The following is a 21,833-nucleotide window of genomic DNA, read 5'->3' on the forward strand; positions in this document are numbered from 1 at the left end:
AGTATCATATTTTTCTGTTTTAGTGCAAATATAGCCTATAGGACTGGGCTCAATCCAATTTGGTCAAACCAGTGTCTCTCAGGTGAGACATTTGGAGTGTTGCTGGTGTGTTCATGGACAACTCATCTTGAAATAAAATGACTTCTGTCCAGCCAAAAGTTAGCCTTGTTACCTGAAATGCAGAAACAGCAAACAAGTCAGAGGACAGCAAGTAGTTGCAATGTTGCTGGAGAACCATTAGATATTAGTGTTACAGAAACTAACTAATGTTCAGGCCTGATGTGTGTCAGTAAAATTAGTCTATATATTAGCGTGACTACACCTCTTCCTGCTGCAAGTCTGACTTCCTGTTTCAGTGTTGCACCACCTCGCCGCACGCAACCCCCCACCCTCTCGGGCCAGAGTTTCCATCAGGCCTGTAGTTCCTCTCTGAGGTTAGAGCTGTCATCGAGAGAGATGGGGGGGGGGGGGAGAGAGAGAGAGAGAGAGAGAGAGAGAGAGAGAGAGAGAGAGAGAGAGAGAGAGAGAGAGAGAGAGAGATAGAGAGAGAGAGAAAATAGAAGCTATGATGCTTTCTCACACATCTGTAGCTTTCTCTAACTCAGCACACCCACACAGGGGTTGTGGGGCTGTGCAATGCACTTATCAGTTTTAGAGTGTAGGATTTGATGAGCAATTGCTCATCAAATCCTGGAGCACTAGTGTGCGTCACCACTAGGTGGCTCTGTCCTCAAACTGATGCCTCGTGGCTTTAAGGGCCAAACCCTCACTCAGAAAGGGCATGAAAGGATATTTCTGTCACGGGAAACTTAAAATTGACAACTGATTGCAAGCAATTTCAAGTCTAGAATTTGTGAATATGTTCTTGTCACAAGGGCTAGCAGTGTCTGAGAGTAAAATCAATATCATACTTGTAAGCACAGGAGTAACATGGAGAGTTCCACTGTCCAACAATCCAAGCCTTAAAAAAAAAAAAGATTGCACCTTTAAAGCTGTTCATTATTAGAAACCATTTATTGAGCACAATGAACAAGACATCCCACAACTTTTTAGTGCATCAAATACAGACATTGAAACAAATACCATGCAACATTAATTCACAGATAAATGACAACATAGAAAAACAAAGAATGCATTACAGTACGGTTCATACAGAAGGGACCATCACGATTCCTGTGACATAAGCGACACGCAACCCAAGCCCAAAATACTCCAGACCTCCTCACCGTGATAAAGGACAACATATTTAAAATTTTTCTCACCTTTAATGATTGTTTATTTCTTTCTTCCACACTTTCTCTGTGTAGTTGGGTCTTTGAGCGTGCCCTGTTTTCTTTGGCGGGGGAGTGGGGGTCAGAAGGAGATCCCATCCAATGTCTGATGGTGTCCTCCCTGAGGTTTCCATTGATCTGAGATGGTCTTATATGTATTTGGATCATCACCTTGTAGTCTTAGGGTTTTACTCTTAAAAGGCCAGTTGTGGTGCAGCTGCACAAGTAATCCCTGAGGGGGAAATACTCTACTTTCTTTGGATTCTGGTGGAGTAAGAATGTTGTATGGACTTACTTTTGCAGTTTAAAGCCACACTAGACAACTTCACATGTTGGCAGGTCCAAATGGCAGCGAGAGGTGTGACTGTAATATTTAAAATAAGACTTCAAAACCCCAAAATAATTGCACATTCCTCGGAGTACAGCTTTCTCTGGATGTGTTATATTCATATATTTAGTATTTTTTTAATTGCCTTCTTCTTTAGTTTTAGATAACCATTTGAATTTTAATAATGCTCTTGGTAGAATTGTAAGTGAGGTTCGCCCTTCGATGTTCACTAAGATTAAATAAAGGTTTGGACTGGATTGGATGGAGCGCTCAATCACTGTTCTTTAGCAGACAGTTTAGTGTTTTACTCTTAAGTTTTGATTCCTGTGTACCAAGAAGATTTCCGGCCATTGAAGCAAACAGGGCGAGTCTACGGCGTCTCACTTAGTGGGGATGGGACGCTCTTCTCTGCTGCAGCCCTGCCTCGTGATTTAGGCTGATAAAACCGGAATAATTTTACATAGAAATCCTGCCTAGTGCAGCTTTAATCATTCTCCAGCACCAGTGAAAGAGGTGGATGTGCTTCTCACTTTAATGCACTCAGCGTCCAGCAGGGAAGTGCTCACCCCCATCGACATCCCCGCACCACCCAGGCCACAACAAGGTCCAGAGCACGAAACGCGAGATTCAAGCCGTCACCGCCACATGCAGATAATATTGGCAACAGACATCCCACAACACATTGATTATTGACTTGGCATTAGACTTTGGCATCAAACAAATAAAAAACGACACGTTCTAACACCTGGAAGACTGTACATTCACTCGGTCGTAGGAAAAACAACTCTTTTCTGTAAGGCACTGATATTGTTAGATTTCTTATTAACCCAAAACACACACAACGAACATACATTCAGTATGGCCCGATGAAGTATTTACTATATTGCACAATCAAAGGTGACAGGAGTTTTAAGGAAGTAATTTTGGAAGCTGTTTTTAGAATGTGTGACCGCATTCTGTGGTCAGAGACTGGTTGGACCGCGTAGCCCGGGAGCTCGGCTCAGGATACTGTACAAGATGGTTTTGAACGCTGTCGACTCGTCATGCCTGTGACAAAAAGAGAAAGGACGAGATTATAAAAGAGAATGGTGAGGAGAGGAAAAGAAAGAGAGAGAGACAGAGAGGAAAAGAGACAAACGGAGAAAAGGAATGCGAGAAAAAGCAACGAAAACATGGCACAAGAGAGAGGGGAGACAGGGAGGGACAGTGTCACGTTTTTCATAGAACGAGAGAGGAAAGAGGAGAGAGAGAGAGGGAGAGAGAGAGAGAGAGACAGAGAGAGAGAGAGAGAGAGAGAGAGAGAGAGAGAGAGAGAGAGCAGGGGACAGTCAAACATAGAAAAGAATACACTCAAACGTACATACAAATAGCATATGAAGAGTTTTATTCCAAAATGCTATATATTCATTATGGGAAAAAGTCAGTTTTTCATTCAGTATCCCTAAAATATAGAAGATAGTGTCTGGAAATGTGTCTGTATCAACCAATCCCTAACCCTAACCAATTTACGTTATTTGACCAATGAACTACCATTATTTTTTTCCATCAATCATTTTGTAAGAGTTGTTATCATAGTTTTCAAATGATGGATATTTAATTTTAGAACAAATACTTCAAATGCGCGCTCACTCAGTCCCGACTTACTCTCATTGTCCTGTCCAGTGTTGAACGCCGGCACAGATTCACTCTTGGCGCCCATTTTAGATAACTTCTTACTCTTCCATTTGGATGAGGATTTCACCACCACGTCAAAGCTGTCCTCGCCCTCATCGATCCTATTGCTTTCCGTAGGGGAAGGGCACCTGCTGCTTGCCATGCTGTTGATCGAAAGCTTACTGCCCGACTTTCCCGGGAAGAGTCTCTGCCTGAACGAAGGCCTTGTCTTCTTGTCCTGTCGGACCCCGTTGGGCCTCTTGAAGCTTTCGTTCGGTTCTTCTGAAGGCAGCGGACTCAGCCTGTCCATCTTCTCACTGCTGGCCCCTCTTGGCCTTCCCGGGTCCATCTCCTCAGGAACCTCCGCCAGGACCGACGCTTTCCTAGCTCCCGGCTCTTGCAGGGACCCCGTTGGACGCGGGCGGTCCCCGAACACCAGGAAGTATTTGGGGTTGTGGTATTTGTGCGCAGGCACCTTGATGTCATCCTTCCGTGAGTCGCCTAAGCTAACCTGGAACCGGGACGTGGTGGCTGGTAAAGGAGGACGTTTGGGCCCCACTTTGGTGTGGGTCAGGGTGGCCGTGTCGGCGGGCGGGCTGATGTGGAACTCTTTGTAGAGGTTCAGTTTGTCGGAGATGGCGTAAAGCTCGCGGAAGTCCCGGTCAAAGAAGTCGACCACCTGGCCCGTCATCACGGTGATCATGTTCCGGTCCATTCGAGACGTACACCAGGAGAAACTAGGAGACAGAAAAAACATTTTTAGCTTAAATTTGTTGGCTTCGTAGCAAGTATTAAAAACAGCATTACATAAAAATATAAGACTAACAGGCATAACAAACAACAGTCAGTCACTAATGCAAGGTGTCGATGCAGAGTTACAGGGCTGCAGCATAACACACACACACGTACACCTCACCTGTAGGAGCCGAACATGACTTTGTCCCCATCTACCAGCATGTACTTATTACAGAGCGAACCGGGCAGTCTGCCGAAGGACAACGCGAAGCCAGTTCCTTGGAGCGTTCTGGTACGGATGTTCTGGAGCCACAAAGGGAAAGGTTTACTGTCAGAACATTTTTGGGAATACTGCACACCAACACCAAAGTCACTAGGGTTTGACCGATATGGCTTTTTGAAGCTACCAAATATGCCAATATGTTTAGACTGAAGTCACGGATTGCAGATATTTTGGAAATTAGGCTTATTTCTGGTTTTAACAGTTGACATTGTACTTCATATAGCAGGGTTTATAACTTAAAGGATAAGGCCGGCATTTTTTAATGCATTGCTTACCGTCAACAAATCCTATGAATATAACAAAATCAGCAATGCGTTTGCTCTACTCCCGTTACTTTCTGACTTCCCAAGTACCGTTTTTGGCTCCAATTGTAAGCTAAAAACCTTGAAATACAGCTCACAAAGACATAGTTTACATTTTAAAAATCGCTAACTGTTACCACGAAAAGTCAGCCAAATCAAATTCAAATGGGCACACGGACACACGCCGGGGACTATTTTCGGTGCTACGGAACTACTTCCCTGAGATTGCGTGTTTACAGTCGGCTTATTAAGTTGTTTGAGGAAAAAGTCGGCCGGCCCGGTGCACCGCGACGATGAAATATGTTGCCCAGAGCAACGGCATGGCTCTGTGACGTGTTTTTAATAGTTTTTTTAATACAATGGAGTTCTATGGCTGCTGGGACATGGCTGCATTGGGCACCGGCTACATGGACGAGATTTGCTGGCAAAACAAAATCATTGCTGATTTTGTTATTTTCATAGGATCTGTTAGCAATGCATTAAAAAACACCGGCCTTATCCTTTAAAGCTGCACTATGCCATTTTAGAGATAACTGTTTGAATTTTGAGAAATCATGTAACATGAGATCAGTCTACTGCACACAGCACGCTCATATTTACCAACCCGGTCTGTGATTGCTTTATGCCAAAGATATCAAACAGAGAGAGAGGCAAAAGATCAAAAGTTTTGCACAAAGAGCCTTCCTTTTAAGGTAACTTGATATCTTATATTTTTATTTCAAAGACACTCATAAAACCTGCATTTTCTGCTGTCGATCTGTAAGGAATTAATAAATCCATTGACAATGCATTGCAATGAGAAAAAAATGCATGCATGGTGAAAAGTTTGACGTAATGAAAAAATAAACATCACTGACAAAAGTCAATTCCTGAAAGTTTGGCTGTTTGGATATAAGGGCCTAACAATGTGCAAAATCTCCAGGGTCAAAGTCCTGAAGGTCTGATTTATCTTCTATATAAATGCCCTCTCACCCGTAGGTGCTGCGCGCCAATCTGCAGCCTAGAGCACATATCCAGGAAGTGCGGCACGCCTTGGGCATCCAACAAGATGTAGATAGGCACAGAGCGACGCCAGGCCGCATCCATCAGGTCCTGGAGGATGTGGAGATCTGTGAGCATGTCCATCACTATGGCTATCACCTAGAAGAGACAGGGTAATCATTTTATTTTACGTACATACATTTATGTCAAGTTACACTTGAAATAAAGTTCAACTTTGCAAGACCTAAAACGATGCGATAGGTCTTTCCTCTATTCACCTTGCTAGGACTAAAACATCAAACATACAGCACTTCAATTCCTTGCAGTGACAGGGTTCAACATCAATATTGAGACTAAAAGGAAGTCAAAAAAGAGACAGACACCATCTGTAATAGCTGAAACTGAAGAACTCAAGAGGTAATTTGCAAAAGGTAATTTCCATAATTAACTGAACTTGTCCATACCCGGGGATGCACGCGCCACAACTCCGTGCAGACTTGCCAAAAATGCGCATAAACAGCGTAAATTTGGGAAAATGGAAAAATCAGTTTCGTCAGTCCCTGCCTATGCCAATGCTCAATGCCCATGTTCAGTTTCAGATTGATTGGCCAACCCATCGAGGAGCAAAATGGATGCAGACAGATAGACAGACAGACGGACAGAGTTTTCCTCATTTTATAGTAGGATTTCATCAGTCAGTATTTCAAAAGCACAGCAGCTGATATTATCCCCCAAAACATCACTATTATGTAAGCAAAGGTCTTAATATGATGCATAACGTCAAGGCAAACCCATCAAAGGTTCATGCTAGCAATCTTTTTGTAAGAGTGGATGTCACTTTTTGGTACAAGAATCTTCAATTTTACAAGGGTGGACCGACACACAAAAAAGGATGAATTTATAAAAAAAACCCAACTCAAATCTGATTTCCCCAGTGGGTCACTTTTGTTCACACTGCGGTGAGAATATAAATTTCTCACAGTTGCAAGAGGATGAATCTCAAGTCAGGCTGCCCATTCTCTCGTCTCTGTTCCCTATCCACAGCCAAGAAGAAAAAATCCACAAAATGCTTAAGGGTGGACTGCCTTCCTAGACAGCCAACAAAGAAAGACACAGCAGGTGAAGCTAATCTGTCTGAGTGAAGCATTTAGTGACACACTAATACCCTAACCCCGCGGGTGTGTTGTAAAGCCACATAAAACAGTCTAAGCTGGCCTTACAACAGCAGACTCTGTGGGGCAAAACAATGTATTATCCCTCTGCTGTCTTCGAGTCAGGCCAACAGATCCTGCTGTGGAGATAGAGCTTGAGGAATCTAGGACTTTAATCTCAGTTTTTATCTTAAGAACTCTTTCAACAAAGCTTTCACTTTCTCCTGTCACAGCCTTGCTAGAAGTTTCCCCTCTGCTTATAACAAATAAAGGAATTCCCCGGCCGGAATTTTTATTTAACTTTTATTTTACCAAGAAACCCATTGAGAGCCAATTTATCTTTTGGCCAAGAGGCAGCACAATGGTTGTGGGTATAACAAAATGCCTCAAACCAATAAAGGCTAATTATACCAAAAAGAAATGTACATGAACATTTTTGGCATTCAGATATCACTCGTAGATTTGGTGCAACAGCAGAATGAGAGTAAAATTCTACATCGCCAACATTACAAGCAAACAATGTTAAAGAGTGCAAGGGTCACAACTGCAGTGCCCTGACAGTATTGTAGATGTAATAAATTTTGCATTGTTCCCATAACGATAATGCCCCATAAAGGTGCAAGTCTCACAGCAATAGAGGCTGATGGCACAAAACATTTCTACAATTAGCTGACACTTCTAACCAGAGCAGCTTGACTGCAAACTGACAATGACTGCAATAGTAGAATAATAAAAATAAATCCTAGATCATCAACATTACATGAAACTGTGCCGCTAAGAAAATTTCATAGTACGATTATTCAATACTTTATTGCCATGTCAACACAGTTGATAGGAATTTGCCTCAGTGCAGCTCATAAGAACAGACAAAAAACACACACATAAGTAAATAAAATATATACAATAAGAACAGCAAAAACAGTTATCACATTTATACATTCAAACATACATAATATGATAAAGTCCTAAAGTGCTTTGTGCTGCTACATTCATTTTAAAGTGCTTGTTGCCTTGTGCTGCTACCTACCTTAAAGTGCATGTTGGTTAATGCACTTTTCTTGCACTTATCTTGGCCAAAATTATCTCAATATACAATATTATCCTACTAATTATTAATATGAAGAAAACCTTAAAACCAGTACTGTCAAATATGTATGTAAAATATTGACTTTTTTGTGTTTTGTAATTCAGCCTCCCAACAAGTCGGCGGTTGTCACGGCGGTCACAATTAGGGCCGCTGTCATAACTGTTATTATTTTTTACCACAATATATTCACGATTCAATACAACCACGACTCAATGTAATAAATAAAGTGTAAATAATATACTTTCAATGGAGAGTTTGTGAATTGTGATGGTCAAGCCGTGATTAATACAGCAGAATAAAACTGAGCTAATATCGCGATTCATTTTTCTGACCCACTATACGAATTGTCACATTTTTGTATCGCAATTTCGATATATCGTCCTATCCCTAACAAACAGTAGATGTTATATACTGTATTATCCTTTAAAACAATGGTAATGTACAAAAGGTACAGGTAGAGAAAGAAATAGGTAAAGAAATGAGAGCCACAGGGGGAAAAAAGTAAACAGTGTTCCTTTTAAACATGGGAATAATAATAATACATTTGTTTGTATAGCACTTTTCTAAATACTCAAAGACGCTTTACATAGTACAAAAAACACATAACAGACAATATCAATAAATAAGACAGAGAATAAAACATTTCAAATAGGGAGAAAGACAAGAAAATGAAAATGAAAATACCAGGAGGCCGGAAGAGAGTTAGAGATTAAAAGCAGTTTTAAAAAGGTGTATTTGAGTCCAAGTAGAGCATGGAGGTTCATTCAGGAGATGTTTCCCACTCAGCTGTTCCGATTTCCTCGACAAGCAAACTCATGGAAAATGTGTCTCTCTCTAAACTTGCAACAAATGTTCCTCTCTGTCTCAGGCAGAAACGGCCTGTTGTTCCCAGCCATTGTCTCACTGAAGAAATATGCTGAGTGTGCCTGTGGCAGTAACAACAGAGACACACGCTGGGACTTGTGTACAGTAGCCCCTGCTGCACTGTCATGGCGACATATCATCATCATGCAAGCACAATAAACAACACGGAAGAATACATCTAATATCTGTGTGGAGAGATGAGCATGATAGTACTTGGAAAACCGGTTGCTCAACATGTGTTATCTCTAGTGAGTGTGTGTGTGTGTGTGTGTGTGTCTGCCTGTCTGTGATTATTTCATGATTAACTTCCTCCCTTTCCCATAAGTGAAGTTCAAAGCATCTAGGAATCCTGTTTGGCAAAGGCACACACACACACACACACACACACCCACACACACACACACGACCTACATAGTTCCATATTTAGTTACATACAGGTATGGCAACTGTGGGGAATACGTCAGCACCGTAGGAAGAGGCATAAAAAATAACAATAACTGAAGTATATAAGTACATGTATGTATATAGCAATCTTGAGATTTGAGGGTTGCCAGTTCTAATCCCTGGATTATCTGGGGGAATCTGAGCAAATAAAGTGAACTAGTAGCTCTCTCTTGTCCCTCAAAAACTATCATGGTGTTGCCTTTGAGCAAGACACTCAGCCAACAGTAGAAGATGATGATTGGGAGGAAGGAAGGACAGAAGGTAGGAAGGAAGGAAGGAAGGAAGGAAGGAAGGAAGGAAGGAAGGAAGGAAGGAAAGAGGGGAGGGGAGGGGGTAAATTAGGACAGACAGGTGTAAGGAAGTAGCAAAAAAAATAAAGGGAAACAACAAAGGAATTAAAAAAAAAAACTGAAAGGTACACAAAAAAAATCGCATGAATATAAAGAGACAATGGAACAAAGATAAGGAGAACACAATAGGTGGTAGGCATTTGTATTTGGCACAAGCTCGTATTATCTTAAAAGCTAACCCTAAGATAAGTTCAGGTCGTAATTGACCCTAATGGGAAATGTGACTTGCTGGCAAGGCAAGATAATCACAATAAAATAGAAATACATGAGTAAAACAAATAAAATGGAATAAAAGAAAGAAAGAAAGAAAGAAAGAAAGAAAGAAAGGAAGAGCAAAAGAAAGAAATAAAAAGGAAGAAGAATGTAGGAAGGAAGGACAGAAGGAAAAAAGAAATACGGGAAGGGACAAAGGGAATTTCTAAAGGAACTTAGGGGAAAAAATGAGTAGAGCAGTTACGTAATGAAGGCATTTAAACAAAACCCAACAGTAAGCATTAGTATTCCTCCATGACCCAGTTCAAAGACACGGGCGGCAGGGCGAGTCGGGTGAAGCCTGTCACTGTGTGAATGGGAACAGGCGGAATGAATGACTCAGCTTAGCTACTCTAGTCTGTGAGCAAACATTATGATGGGCAACTCAAATAAGCAATCCACTTCGGCCTGCTGTTGCTGTGTGAGTAGGTATTAATCACTCAAACAATCACACACCATGCCATTTAACCGGGCCTTGTGCAACACACGGCGCTGCGAAGGGCACATATTGGAGTTTTAGTAATACAAACACTTCTCAGAGGCAGAGCTGCTTCATCTCATGGGTGGAGTTACATCTCAGTGGGCGGAGCCAAAGAACTGCAGTTTGTCTGGCAAAGCAATGTTAGGCTGAACTAGAGAAAAAAGCAAGAGGTAAGAGAGGAGGTAGGTAATATTATGAAGCCTAGCGCTCTTGCTATGAACTGAAAAAACTGCAGTCTTGCCATACTAAGTTATCTAGGTTAGCTAGTTAGCCTAGCTGGCCTAGCTGTGTTGGGTGTCCTGGTGGATCAGTAGTCTACCGTGTTACCGTGACGTCCTGGGATTGAATCCAGCCCAGGACACTTGTCGCCCGATCTTTGAACTGTCCAATAAAGGCAAAATGCCCAAATAATAAAAAAAACAACAACAATAATGATAGTAATTAAAAAAACAAGGTAGGCCTAGTTAGGTAGGGCATGAATTCCATTAACATGAAGGAATTTAAAACAAGAAGCCATTGCCAAATCTCCTTATTTGCCATTCAAGTTTGCCAGTTAGCTACCTTGCAATCCAGAACCCTGTGGTTCTATAGCTCCGCCCACTGAGGTTTTACTCAACCAATAAGATTATTTCTGCCTGCAGAGCAGCTCTGTCTCTGTTTGTAGGTTATAACTAAAAGTCCAATCTGCCTTCAAAGGCTAGAGGCATTTCTTTATGTGGTGTGAAGGCACTGGCTGATGATTCTCACACTAACACTGACATTAGTATGTGTGTGTGTGTGTGTGTGTGTGTGTGTTATAAATCCAGTGCTGCTGACTGAACTGGGGCAAGGCAACGGGGAATGTTTGTGTTAAAAATCTGGCAGGAGTCATTAGTTAGTAAATTAGTTGTGCACACTGCACAGACAGGTTTCCACCAGGCAGTGAAGGCATCAACAAACAAAAACAGTTCCTGTACTGTAGGGCTTTGAATTAGTAGCTGACATTTAGAATAGAAAAGAACAGTCTCTCTCCCCTGTTCACTCACTCACTCAAATAAACATACACTTTCTTTGTCTCTCGCCCATCGCTCTCACTCCCACACACTCGCTCTCACTTTCTCTAACACTCTCTCCTTTGTATTCTCCCTCTGTAACACACAACTTAACTTCTCTCTTTTCTCAAGTTTTCTCTCTCTCTCTCTCTCTCTCTCTCTCTCTCTCTCTCACACACACACACACACACACACACATACACACACACATCAATACAAATACACACACATCAATACACATACACACACAGTACACAGTTCGAGGGCCAAGCAGCAGTTATGTTTATAATGCAGAACACAGGCTGGGTTTAACACACACACACACACACACACGCTAATGTGAAACCAGGATGTGGCCCTCTTTACGCAGTGACCTTACCCCACCACACCTCACCTTGCTGGCCTCTTGGATGAGTCTGCGCACCACCTCCTTGACGTGTGGTCCGTTGTCTTTAGGCGGGTGTGTGTGGACGGCCACCCGGGTCACCCCTCTGAAGAACCCCCCGCTGGGCCAGCCGATGTCCAGCGGTGGCACCTCGGTGTCCGACATCTGGGGCCAGTAGGTGGAATGGACCCCCGAGTCTGTGTCGGAGCTGGCCCCCTCCTGCGCCTTGGACTTGCTTTTGTTCTCATCGTTATAACTTCTGAAAGCGCTCGTTATCCATTTAATTTCTCGGGCTGACAGAAAGTCCTTCGTCTCGTCCTCCTGGAGTCGCGTTTTGAAGGCGCTGTCCCCGTTCCTGAGGAGCTGCTCGATAGCGGCGCGTTGCTCTTCGCTGTAGTAAAACTCCGGTTTGGACTCCGGGACCTTGGCGTTGATGTGGCCGTCCTCCATGCACATGAGCTGGGATTCGGCCATGGCTGCGGCGGCAGCGGCGGTTCCCCCCCCCCTCTGGAGCTCAGACACTGTCACACCTGTTGTGTTTTTTAAGCTTGTTTACCTGTGTGACGCCGGACAGGTAAACTGAAAGCTGGGAAAGTTTTCTTACCTGGCTGACTGAGACGGAGGGAGGTGGGGCTCGGGGCAGGCAACTCATGCTGCCTTCAAGGGCTATCGGAAATAACGCAATTACGTGCTGAGTGTAGCCTGCTTGAACGCCCCAATGAATAGGACTGGGAAAGAGGGAATTTTCTGTCTTCAAGCTTCAATTTTGTACTATTTTGTACTTTTGTACTAGTGAAGTGATTTGCCTTATTCTTTTTTTCTAGATATTGACATACATTTCTAGAAATTGAAACTGCATTGGAAAGAAGTGGAGTTATCACACCCCATTTGCAGAATTTTTCTCTTGTTTTAAAAAATATATATATATTTGAAGGTTGAATATGAGACCAAATGACTTGTTAAGACAGACGTTTTTTGCAGTGTAGCCTATCAACAATTGCAAAATTATGTAGGCTATTTTATTTTTCTGCTTTTGTTTGGCATCCAATGTAAATAATTAGTATTGTTGTATGTTTTTATAGTATTTTTTAACGTAATAGTTATCACACATTTTTGTTTTTAATAAGATAATGGAAACATTAATTTCATTCTCCCACTGCAACACAAAGTAGGCTAGCTTTTAACGACACCGAACTGACAAGAAGCACTTGAATGCAGCATTATGTTTATGCAGAGAGGGCTGGTTCTTTGGAAAGTATTGAACCAAGGAGTTTCTTGTAACTCTTGTTCCTATTGTAAAAACTCCAACTGTCCCAGTTATAAAATGTTCAGGCCACACTGCTATAGCCCACCATATAACCTGTAAACAAGACAGGCTGTGTCACATGCTTTCCTGGAACTGTTGACATTTCCTGGACATTTCCCATTTTTGATTTGACAAAGGTTTATTCCATATACATATTAACATGATGCCATGATCCCCTATTAATGCAATAAACTCAGTGGTGTCTCCTAAATGTCTTCACTGTATACTTTGAATGCATTTCTGTGATCAATTATAGATTATTGTAATATATGTAGCTTAGGAATTCAAGATGATTTTACTGTTGCATTCTTTATACGTCACACTGGAGTTCCCCAGCTGAATGCTCAAATGCAAATTTGTATTATGGGCTAGAGTATGTGCATATAGGCTTATGGGCTTATGGGCGTATGTATGTATGTATGTATGATATGTACACATGTTGTCTCCCGGTAGTTTTCCTTTTTTTTCCCCCTTGAACATTTGGAGAGCCTTTGGTTAGGCTATACATTTTTGGTACTAAGTTTGGGACAGCATACAGTATTTGATGTATATCACCAGTAATGAACAAGTCTACACATAATAATAAATGTAGGCTATATAGGCTTTGTTGGGCTGATCATAATGGACCGAATGAATAAATCAGTCAGATAGGTCAGAATAGTATTTTGCTTTAGCAGAGACCTTTTGTTCTGAGGAAGCTAAGCAATCGGCTATAACTTCACAGATTCCTAAATTACAAAAACATTAAATGGACAGTAAATGGACAGTAAATGGATAAATCATATTGACATAAACACCATGACATGCCAGAGTTGCCTTAAAATACATGGGACCATTGACCTGAAATGGGCTTTTTGTTCTTCTAATGTTTGGATTTCCAGTTCTGTTTAAATTTATTGTCAGTTATCAATAGTAACTCTTATCACTGTAATTTATGAAAAAATTAAACATCTTTTGAAAATAAATATCTTTATTTGTATTACCTTCATAACCAGCATATTGTAGATTATAATCTTTTCACCAAACAGTTAAATAAATGATAGATGTGGAAGGATAGTTAAAACAGTTAATTCCATTACCTCTTAATTGTTTTAATTTTGTGTTAGCAATCGATGTGGGAAACTGAAAACCTAGATGTGCTTCCCTCAACCAACCAGTTTTTCTTAATTCCTGAAAAGCTGACATTTTAGACAAACTATTCCTTTTTTCTACGCTGGATGTGACTCTGGAAGACTGGGTCCCTACCAGTCTGTCCATCAACCAGCCAGTCTTTCTTCATTCCTGAGAAATTTAGACATACAGAAAATGTGTGTGTGTGTTCCTGCATTTCTATCCTTATGAGGACCAAATGTCTCACAAGGGTATACAGTGGATGTAGAAAATCTTCCAAAGTAATGTAATTTTGCCAGTCTTTACTTCTTCAAGGGGCTAGTTTAGGGTTCTGGCTTGGGTTTATGGTTATGTTTAGAAGGATTAGGTTTGGGTTAGGGCTAAGGTTAAGAGTGTGTGTGTGTGTGTGTGTGTGTGTGTTCCTCTCAGACAGGCTTGGTATAGTTAGAGGGGAAGAGGCCTGTTTTGCCCCTCAGCTGGCCTTTCCACCAGGACGGGTCGGAGCGTTCCAGGACCTCGATGACGTCGCCGGCGCTGAAGGCCAGCTCGTCTTTCTCCTCGGCGTGGAAACTGTACAGCGCTCTGACCTGCAGCGTGGACGAGGGGGGTTGCTGGACGAGGAGGACGACATGCAGCAGGGTGAGACACAGACAGACAGGCAGGCAGACAGATACATGAGCCAAAAATCCATGAACCCAGGCTCATATAAGTTTACAGGAGACCCATGTTTCATCAGAAAAAGGGTGATCAAAAAGCACTTTTTGGTTTAGTATTAAAGCTGCAATAGGCAATTATGTTACCAAATTATTTGTTGATCCCTATTGTGTAATATAACATTTTAAGGCTCTGAAAGTAAAAACCCAAAATCTATGAAAAACAACAAAAAATATCTCCCATAATGTGCCTGTTTTTCCATGTTCTGTCATATATACGTACATACATATGCATGGTCTTATGATTTATCTCTCTCTCTCTCTCTCTCTCTCTTTCTCTCTCACACACACACACACGCACATACAGAGGGAGAGAGAAAGAGAGAGCACGCACGCACACACACACACACACACACACACAGTATTGCGGAGTACCTGTGGTGGTGGTGCAGGGTTCGGTGGGGCACGGGTGGCAGGGAGAGGTGGTAAACGGTCTCTGGCTCCTCTCTGCTGTCAGGACACAAGCAGTGTTTGTTTAAGGGGGAATAACATTCACCCAGCTGGAGTGTGCAACAATCAAAGTTGGGTCTGCAGTGTTCAAGTTACAGTAACTGCATTTTCAGATTTTGCTATTTCTAATTCTTTTTATCAATGCAGAAAATGTTCATGTTCCCACTGGAGGAGGAAGGCCTTAGTGCTGAAACCTTTGTGTTGTCCACATTAAGTTCTTTATATTTTTATCATCTTAAGGCAAAGAAACACCAAGATAAACAAAAATCTGTTTTATTTTCATATTTTAATTTGTACTTTTTTAATTTAAAAGACCTGATATACCAGCTTTGTACTACTTACTATGATGTTTACTATGAATAGTATACACAGGTGAGTAAATGCTGTTCTGCAAATTAAAAGGGGGTTAAACTACGATTAGGTTTGTTTACCCTCCACTACATCCCCTGTATACATCATTTAGTGGACGCCGTAACCCTGCAATGCCATAAGTTTACATATTTTTAATATGGGTGGTCCCATCGAGGAACCCATAATTCTGGTAGTGTTAGTGCCATGTTCTATGGAGCAATACAGGACCACGTAATTTCTATCCTGTACAGCACAAGATTGAAAATAGAATATATATAAAAAAAGGAAATTTAGGTTTCCATTCGTAGCTCTACCTGTTGTCCTGGCTCGAGCAGGAAGATCTGACTCTGTTTGGAGATAGAGTTCCCCTTGTAGTATTCCACCAGCTGGTTGAGGGAGGGGAACTTCTCCTCCCAAAGGTAATACTGCCCCCTGCTGTCCCGCAGCACCTTAAAGTGCTGCACGTCTGCTCCGTGTCTGCAATGGAGTGGAATAGAGAATAGTAGTATCTACGTATGGTTTTCCTCGCCTATTAAACTCTCATGGTGTCCAGGTAATATTTACAATTTATACTTCTGATCGTTTCTCTACATTAGTGTATTAGAAAGAACCATTTGTTATAGAACATTTTCCTGGCTTACAGCTTCTTGTTGGGGTTCATTCAGCCTATAATAGGTATTGAAGGTATAGAAGGTGTGTAATACAACATATATACAGTGCATAATATATGAAGTAGCCTTTATTTTCTACTAAAAGCCGTTCTGGTGCTCTTACAGCATGTTGAACCCCCCGTCCCTGAGCAAAACACACCACAGTGACAATCCCACACCACCCTATAAACCTCTGTAAAAGTCAGACAGAAAGAGAGAGGATGAGAAGTGAGTGGGTGATAATAAGGTGAGAAATAAGGGAGAGAGGAAGGAGAGGGAGGAGAAAATGAGGGAGGAGGATAGGTCAAGAAAGGTGAAATAGAAATGGATTTTGGGATAGTGAGGTGTAGGAGAGAGAGAGGGAGATTGAGGAAAGGCTGCAGAGGGAAGAGAAGATAGTGCTACTTTGTTAAAGCAAAGACCCACCCTAAAACACTTTGCTCAGTCCCTCAGAATAAAAGAGCAAGAGCTTCTTTCTAGACATCACCATTGTGCACCTACATTCAAAAATCATACAGGAGAAATCCATCATAGAAGAGGCAGAGAGACCAGTCTCTCCTCTGACAGCAGCCTCAATAGACCAGAATGCAATGTGGCCACAAGACATGTCTGAGTGAGGGATGTGACTCTCACTTTTATCTCGATCTGCTATCTATCACTATCTGCACCTGCACATAAAACCCACAGCTGCATGCAGCAAGGTCATGCCCCTTCTCTGCGGGTTGCCAAAATGCATTCTGGGAATTGTAGGAAATCACTAATCTAAGTAGAAGGAAAAGGGAAAAGTAAATGACAACACTTCATCACAAAATAACTCCTAGAACATTATAAATTGATGATATATGACAGAGTTAGAGTATCCGCGGGTGGATTTTTCCTTTAACTTTTGCCCAACATGCGACCCCTACCCGTCCCCTTCTTCACACACACACACACACACACACACACACACACACACACACACAGAGAGAGAGAGAAGACTGACCTGACAGAGATGGAGAACTCTCCCGGTGCACCTGTTTGGCTGCCCCGTATGAGGAAGGCCCCCGCAGGCTGGGCCATCAGCTTCTCCTGGGCATCGCCACGACTGGCAGCCTCCTGGTACCAGCTGGAGCCATGGAGGAGGGAGGGAAGGAGGGAAGGGAAGAGGAAGGAAGGAAGGAAGGAAGGAAGGAAGAAAGGAAAGGAGTTGAGGCAGGGAGCAGCCAGGCCAGCATAGCAGGGAAGGAGTGGAAGAGGAGGGAAGATAGGGAAGGGAGGAATGAGGGAGAGAGTTAGGGTGAAATGATCAGGGGAGAAAGAGTGGGTGAGGGTGGGAAAGGCAAGAGAGAGGGAGGAAGGGAGGCAAGTAGAGAGGATGTGGGAAGGAGAGAGGAAGGGGGAAATGAGGGAGGCAGGGAGGAGGATAGGTCAAGAAAGGTAAAATAAAAATGGATATTGGGAGAAATGGAGGATGAGAGAGAAGTAGAATGAGAGGAAGGAAGAGAGGGGGATATTATCGTCCATAAATATTGCTTCTATTAACTCTCCTTAGCTCTTATTTTTATTCTCCAGTTCTTCTTCTCTGGTTGTGCCCCCTTCACTGTTGGCCATTTGTAATATGGCGATCAAGGAAATACATCTTACTCTACTGTTACATTCAAGTTGATCTGGATCAGAGCATCAGCTGAATGTAAAATATAAGTGTAAAAGACACATTGAGGTGCAAAAGGCTTGAAAAATTGCGAAAAACTGAAGAAGAAAAAAATCCAGTTCTCTGTTATTTGTGGCTGCTGGAGACAATTCATTCATTTCTTAAGAGTGATGGGTATTTTTCTAGTTAAATTTAGCAATCCACCACCCAAAATGAGGAAATACAACGTCATTGGGTTTCACATTTTTTTTTCCTGCTCATCTCTCATCTCATCTAGAAAATGTGCCTCAGACAGCAACATTATACTGCTTTATTTCAATTAATCAGTAAGACATTGTGTGGTGTTTATCCAGTGTCCATTTGCTTTCACGTGAAGTTGACTCTGTTCTCTGTTCTCTGTTGTTTCTAAGTGATAAGTCTCTTTAAAAATTATCAAAAGTCTCCATCCTTTTCTCTTTCATTCTCTCTGTGCTTTCCTGTGAGAGTTTTACCTGGGCAGGTTAATGTTGATGTAGTTTTTGGGTACAAAACCCTCGTTTCCATTAAGCTCAGCTTTGTACCAGTCATCACTGGTTCCCAGGATCTGACAGAGAGAGACATACACACACAGTGCAGCGAAACACACAAAAACAACCAGAATCACTTCGTTTGTCAATTACAATGAATGTACAGGAATTTGTCTTGGTGGCATCGGTTTGGAACAGAAACATTAATTCATACAGTACAGCCACCATGCTCTGCATTTTGTACTGCAGAGCTCTTGCACAATATGAAGCTAATGACTCCCTGTCTGGTCTTATCAGCTGATACACACTATATATGCTTGGGTAATTTGTTTTGTGTTTTATTGTTTCAATTATTTTTTATTATGTGTTTTCATTGTTAACATACCAAATTTCCCTTCTGGGCAATAACAGTCTGACTGAACTAAACCAAGAACTGAGTTCTGTAACATAACAGAGGATCTTACTTTCAGTGCAAGCTAAGTAAGCTTCTCTGAGCCTAGTTTACACCAGGATGGACATTTTTCAACCTTTTTTTTAAGAATACACATAAAGCTTTTAATAATAGTGCTATGCATTTAGGATGAACGTTCAAGTCGCATGGCCCTATGAACTTCACTATAGCTTAAGAGGAAGTGTGACACTTCCTGGGGCAGGAGGGTGACACCGCCCTCAGACCCAGAAAGGCTTCTCCAGAAACCTTTCCAACAGCCTCTTAGCACAGACTTAGGCAGTTTCATAATGCATTTTCACAATCTGCTGCAAAACTATTTCAAAGTCCTTCTGAAAACAGTGGCATGTTGATGCAAATATGTATTACTCATATGAATGTGGTAGAATGTCAAGCTGTCAAGTTTACACTGACAATTACAATATATACTGATTTCCATGCAAATACTGCCACCACTGTAGAAACAGTCCACATTTGAATGTATTTCATATTGGGTTTATTCAATTCATAGCTGCCTAGGTTTGTTTACTGGCTTGTTGAAAGCATAATCAAGGAACTATGCAAAAATCGTGAAAAGTGTTATTTAATGTGTGTGTGTGTGTGTGTGCGTGTGTGTGTGTGTGTGTGTGTGTGTGTGTGTGTGTCCTTACCTTCAAGTAGTCTCCCTTTCTGAAGCTGAGTTCGTCGCCGGCTGTTGCGTCAAAGTCATACTTGGCTGTAGCCTCCATGCTACAAGGACTGAAAGATGGGGATGAAAAGGAGGAGGTGTGTGTGTGTGTGTGTGTGTGTGTGTGTGGAGGGGGTCGGGGGTGATAAAAGACAGGGAGATGAGAGAGAGAGAGAGAGAGAGAGAGAGAGAGAGAAACCTTGAAGATAGTTTGAGGTGTGAACTTAAACACCACAAAGGGCTTCTGACACATTTGGACTGTGCAAATAGTTTAAAAAGCAATCTTTAAAGACATTTTAAGTGGTTTCTTAGAGCGAAGTGTTGTTGTCTGTTATTTCACTTTACTGGGTGCATTTACAGTCGTATTTACTTTGTAAGAATTTAGCTGACACTCTAGAACAGTACAACAAGCTATAGACTATAGACCAGCACATTCTAAAGGAATAGTTCACCCAAAAAATAAAATCAAAAATGGTCATTATCTACTCATTCTCATGCCAGTACAAACTCGTGTTTTTTCCTCATACAACTTACCTGGAGTTCTCCAGGCTCGCTGCTTTGAGGAGTTTGGACAACATACAATTGGTTTACGGATTCAAAAAGACCCCATGTTTTCAAAACAGTATAACATTCATATCTTCTATAAATAGACCATCTTCCATAGCGATTTTTCGTTGTACCCTCAATGCAGTAGGAGGAAAGTCTTATATCGACTCCTCAGATATGTGAGCGTTTGTTTGCATTGATAATCCAAATTCTGCAGTAGCAGCTAGCCAAGAGACCATAATTCAAAACGGCATCTGTACCGCTTTGAAAAGAGACAGTGATATTGTGTTACTCACCATGTACGTGTTGTTCTCCCTGCTGAGCCGATATCATACAGACAGTATCATACAGTGGACACAGTGAAGTGACAAACTGCCACTGTCAGCTCACAGGATGTACAGTTAGACTGCAGCTGCTGCTGAAACAGGCCTCCTGCTGCTGACCACTTTGGGGATGTAATGCACTTGAAAATACATACAAGCACACACTGGAATAAACACATGTGCAAGTGGATGGTTCATGCACATGCATAGACACATGCACACACACATACTCATGCACAGAAACAAATACTGCATGCACACAAAGTCATGCATGTGCACATACACATGCACACACATATGCACACGCAGCCTTACGTGTTAAAGCCACAACCATACAAAGTACTTTTGTAGCCATAAAGTAAAGTAGATGTATGATCTACGGCTGAATCTCTCTCTCCACTGTTAACTATAGGCCTACAATATGCAATCACATTGGGTACTAACAACCCTCATCAAGCCTATCCTCTAAAGCACAGGCCATCAAAACTTTTTGATTTTCCAGGAAGGGATCCACAGCGGAGTTTTGCACTGGGGCCCCGTTGAGAAAATTATTGTCTTTATGAAGGAGGGGGGGGGGCAACAGTGGGGAGACAGAAACCTACGACTTGTGTAGACAGTTTTTCTCTTGAGAAAAATTTTAGTTAATGAAATAACGCAATTTAACCAATGTTCATTTGTCACTGGACCTTCTGGGATCCTCCCAAGGATGCAAAGTAAAATAGGGTAGGTAGGTGGGAATTTGGAAAAGACTGGGCTTTACTGTTGGGTCTAATTCACCCTAAGCCTAAACCTAAACCAAACCGTAAACTTAAACCTAAACCTAACCGTAAACCTAAACCAAACCAAACCATAAACCTAAACCTAAACCTAAACTTAAACCTAAACCTAAAGGTTGATGGGAAGTGCCCAGTTAGGAACCCCTTCGCCATATCCTCTAACCCCTCCCCAAGGTACATAATAAGCACACATCCTAGTTAGACAGCACAATGACAACAATATATAGTTACAGCAGATCTTTTGCATCTTTTGCATCTGCAAATTAATTCTATAACACAAGGAAACAATGAGAATTGCTTTACTTACGTACCAAACCAGCCAGAGCAATTAGCAGCACAGACATGCATCGGAATATAACGTCTTAGCTTTGGTCAACATCAGCTCGCTGGTGACTGAAAAAGGGAAGTTTAGTTCCTGTAAAAGAAAAAAGAGTGTGACTCGTGAAAAGCATGTTGTATGTGTGTATGCAACATTTCTTTCAGCGGCTGACACTTTGTGGTTGTGGTTTGTCAAACTTATTTCCTTGGATGGTACTTCTGCTGTGTCTTGCAATTTGTGTGCACATGTTCAGCATCATGTGAGCATGTGTGTCTTTATTAACCACTGGCATTAATTCAAGGAGATCAATCACTCAAGGAGATGTTTTGTATAGTATTTACTGTGTGACCGAATAATTCATTACTTTGTTTATTGAAGTTTCCCAGCTTATCCCTATCAAAGACCGAGAGTCGACATGTCAGGTGCTGCATTGGCTC

At 41.8% G+C, this 21,833-nt stretch overlaps 2 protein-coding genes across 4 annotated transcripts; both read right to left on the reverse strand.

Annotated features, from left to right (window-relative positions):
* Nucleotides 1-1,016: 1,016 nt before the first annotated feature.
* Nucleotides 1,017-12,201, reverse strand: LOC139657286 (protein FAM83F-like). The gene is made up of 5 exons (XM_071535068.1): nt 11,608-12,201; nt 5,545-5,712; nt 4,169-4,290; nt 3,244-3,989; nt 1,017-2,646 (listed from the first exon to the last, which is right to left on the reverse strand). The coding sequence occupies exons 1-5, from the start codon at nt 12,070-12,072 to the stop codon at nt 2,600-2,602; spliced, it is 1,548 nt and encodes a 515-aa protein (XP_071391169.1). The 5' UTR covers nt 12,073-12,201; the 3' UTR covers nt 1,017-2,599.
* A 1,677-nt stretch (nt 12,202-13,878) lies between these two features.
* Nucleotides 13,879-21,492, reverse strand: grap2b (GRB2 related adaptor protein 2b). 3 transcript variants are annotated; one of them, XM_071535064.1, is made up of 8 exons: nt 21,389-21,492; nt 20,275-20,441; nt 19,416-19,503; nt 18,303-18,394; nt 17,164-17,286; nt 15,843-16,005; nt 15,103-15,174; nt 13,879-14,625 (listed from the first exon to the last, which is right to left on the reverse strand). In XM_071535064.1, the coding sequence occupies exons 3-8, from the start codon at nt 19,491-19,493 to the stop codon at nt 14,440-14,442; spliced, it is 714 nt and encodes a 237-aa protein (XP_071391165.1). In that variant the 5' UTR covers nt 19,494-19,503; nt 20,275-20,441; nt 21,389-21,492; the 3' UTR covers nt 13,879-14,439. The 3 variants fall into 3 exon arrangements, with proteins under 3 accessions (XP_071391165.1, XP_071391163.1, XP_071391164.1); XM_071535062.1 differs by having other exon boundaries at nt 15,103-15,177; XM_071535063.1 differs by having other exon boundaries at nt 15,103-15,177; nt 21,385-21,443.
* Nucleotides 21,493-21,833: the final 341 nt, after the last annotated feature.

This window comes from Centroberyx affinis, unplaced genomic scaffold (assembly GCF_046629955.1).
Source record: "Centroberyx affinis isolate AG114_WGS23_722 - 3 ecotype Tasmania unplaced genomic scaffold, CSIRO-AGI_Caff_v1 ptg002651l_1, whole genome shotgun sequence".
Lineage (NCBI taxonomy): Eukaryota > Metazoa > Chordata > Actinopteri > Beryciformes > Berycidae > Centroberyx > Centroberyx affinis.